The sequence below is a fragment of the Gobius niger genome (assembly GCF_951799975.1).
Source record: "Gobius niger genome assembly, chromosome: 10".
In the NCBI taxonomy this organism is placed as follows: domain Eukaryota; kingdom Metazoa; phylum Chordata; class Actinopteri; order Gobiiformes; family Gobiidae; genus Gobius; species Gobius niger.
This window is the reverse complement of record NC_136861.1, coordinates 4,484,783-4,487,178: the sequence shown is the minus strand read 5'-3', so window position 1 is coordinate 4,487,178 and position 2,396 is coordinate 4,484,783. Positions and strand designations below refer to the sequence as shown.

Below are 2,396 nucleotides of genomic sequence, written 5' to 3'. Positions count from 1 at the left end.
TTTATGTTTTTGTTTTATTCAATGTCTACTGTGACTGTGTCTATGTCTGAGGTGAATGAATGAATAAATAAAAAACATTTTTAAAAAAATGTGCCGCTCATAGAGTCATGTGTCGAGTTCAAACTGGATGAAACTAATTCTTAGAAACGTCGACATTAAGACAAAAAGTCTGGATCCGTTAATGACGAGGTAATGGAGTCTTTGTGGAAAATAGAAAAAGTCTTTATTGTTTTAGGAGCAAAAAACACAAAGAAACATAACAGAATAAACAGTGACAGACTCTCATTATGACCTGGTCCAGTTAAACATCAAAATATCTTCATGTTGATAAAGTGTAGATTTAAATCAAAACAGATCGACAGTGACACGACTCGGGAGGAACAGAGTTTTAGTGGAGGCAATTTGAGCTCTGACTGTTTTTCATCAGGAACTTGATTAAAGAGAGAGGACAGTAACATGGAGCTGTAGGTTCTACACTGTTACTGTGATGCTCTTTGGTGAGATCTTCAGAGGAGCATCATGTGTGCGTAAACATGGAAAGATCTCAGTGAAAGAGTCTGTGACTGTGTGAAGGTCTGTGTTTGTGTCGGGGTCAGTGAAGGTCAATGTGTTTGTGTCAAAGTCCAGCTTCACTCGAACTCTCTGCAGGTTCTTCACCGAGAGAGGTTTAACTGGGCCTGGGTTAGAAACGGCTGAATATTCACCATCAGTGAAACGTATGAACCAAGCTCTAAGCTCAGTGTTCGCTCCTCTCTGAACACGTCCAATCACACCCACAGCCCAGCTCTTACCCCCGACCTCCACTTCCCAGCTGTGAGTCCCAGAGACAAAACTTTCTGATCCAAGTACTAAGCCATCAATAAGTCTCCCTGAGTTCTTTGGGACCTTCTGCTTCTCTCCTTTTCTCACTGAGGTCAGATCTTCAGACAGAATGAGTTCAGGGGCTGCAGTGTTTGGATTCAGAACCACAGGGAAGAACTGCACCAGTTTCTTCATGTTTATCCAGATGTTGAAGCCCAGGTTTCCCAGATGTTTGGCCTGGTCTATCAGGTCTGATTGTTTTATCTGTGGCTCCTCCACCAGGGGGCAGCGCTGCAGCCTCTCCTCTGCAGTCTTGTACTGGAGCAGGAAGGAGGCGTCTGCTGCTCTCAGCTGCTCCTCTGTCTCTGAGATGGTCTTGGACAGAACCTCCATGTCTCTGCTCAGGGCGGCCATCTTGTCCTTCATGTTCTGGGTCTTCTGCTCCTCTTCCTCCCTCAGAGCCTTCATCCTGGACTCTTCCTCGTCCCTCAGAAACTGGTGCAGTTTCTCAAACTCCGCTCTGATCTGTGTCTGTGTTTGTTTGGTCTGGAGTGAGATATGAGCCGCTGCTTCATCAAACTGTGCTCTGCTCTCATCCAGGACCTGAGGAGAAACATCAGAGTTATTTAGAGTCAGACTTCCCTTTCTGTAGCAGGACATGTTGATGTTCCTCTGAGCTCTGTGGACACGTTCTTCTGACTGGAGCAGGAGGAGGAGGTCTCTTACCTTCAGTTTGTCCTGTAGAGGTTTGATGTTTCTCCTCAGCTGCTCTCTCAGGTCTGAGGCTGCCTCCTCGATGGGTCTGAACCTGTGGTCTTTGTGAGTCCTGGAGTCTCTACAGACCAGACAGATCAGCTCCTGATGGTCCAGACAGAAGAGCCGCAGCTTCTCAGAGTGAAGGCTGCACTCGGGCTGCTGTGGAGATGGAGATGTTTGCTCTGCAGCTGGAGCAGTCTGCCCTTTCTCCTCTGTGAACGTCTCCACCAGGTTCTTCAGGACCAGGTTCTTTGGAGGATTATCCCTCGAGGACCTTCTCTTACAGACTGGACAGGTCTTCAGTGGTTTGTCCTCCCACCAGTTCTCCAAACAGACCTTACAGAAGCTGTGGCTGCAGGTCAGAACCACAGGATCTCTGAAGAGCTCACAGCAGATGGGACAGCTCAGGTCCTGCTCCAGTCTGGACGCCATGTCGGAAAGAGCTCTGAAGATCAGACATAAGGAAACTCACTGGCACTGATTACATTTCTTCATATATATAACAATATATAAAGTATATATAATGTATATAAATATATAAAGTGCCCTGTGACAAAAGTCCTGCATCTTCAATAAATAACAGCAGAAAAAAGGCCACATTAGACGATATTATATTTGAATATTACGTCACCCTGTGTCCAGGCTAAATGAAGATCATTTTATAAGTAAAATAAGAAAAGCATCAGTTAAAACTCCACCAAAACAACATCATGAAGTCAGCAGGTACACGGTGCTGTACTTGCTTTATTTGAAAAATTATTTTAAAAAGTGCTGTGACAAAAGGTACATGTATTTATGTAAATGTGTTTCCAAGTAAATGAAGAAAGTGCAGCCAGGTC

The 2,396-nt window shown here is 44.9% G+C and overlaps 1 protein-coding gene across 1 annotated transcript; it reads right to left on the bottom strand.

Annotated features, from left to right (window-relative positions):
• Positions 1 to 368: 368 nt before the first annotated feature.
• LOC306968919 (E3 ubiquitin-protein ligase TRIM35-like) lies at positions 369 to 1,989 on the bottom strand (the record flags this gene model as incomplete). Its single annotated transcript, XM_079564502.1, has 2 exons — positions 369 to 1,404; positions 1,528 to 1,989. 2 exons carry the CDS (start codon positions 1,987 to 1,989, stop codon positions 472 to 474), a joined length of 1,395 nt encoding a protein of 464 aa, XP_079420628.1. The 3' UTR covers positions 369 to 471.
• Positions 1,990 to 2,396: the final 407 nt, after the last annotated feature.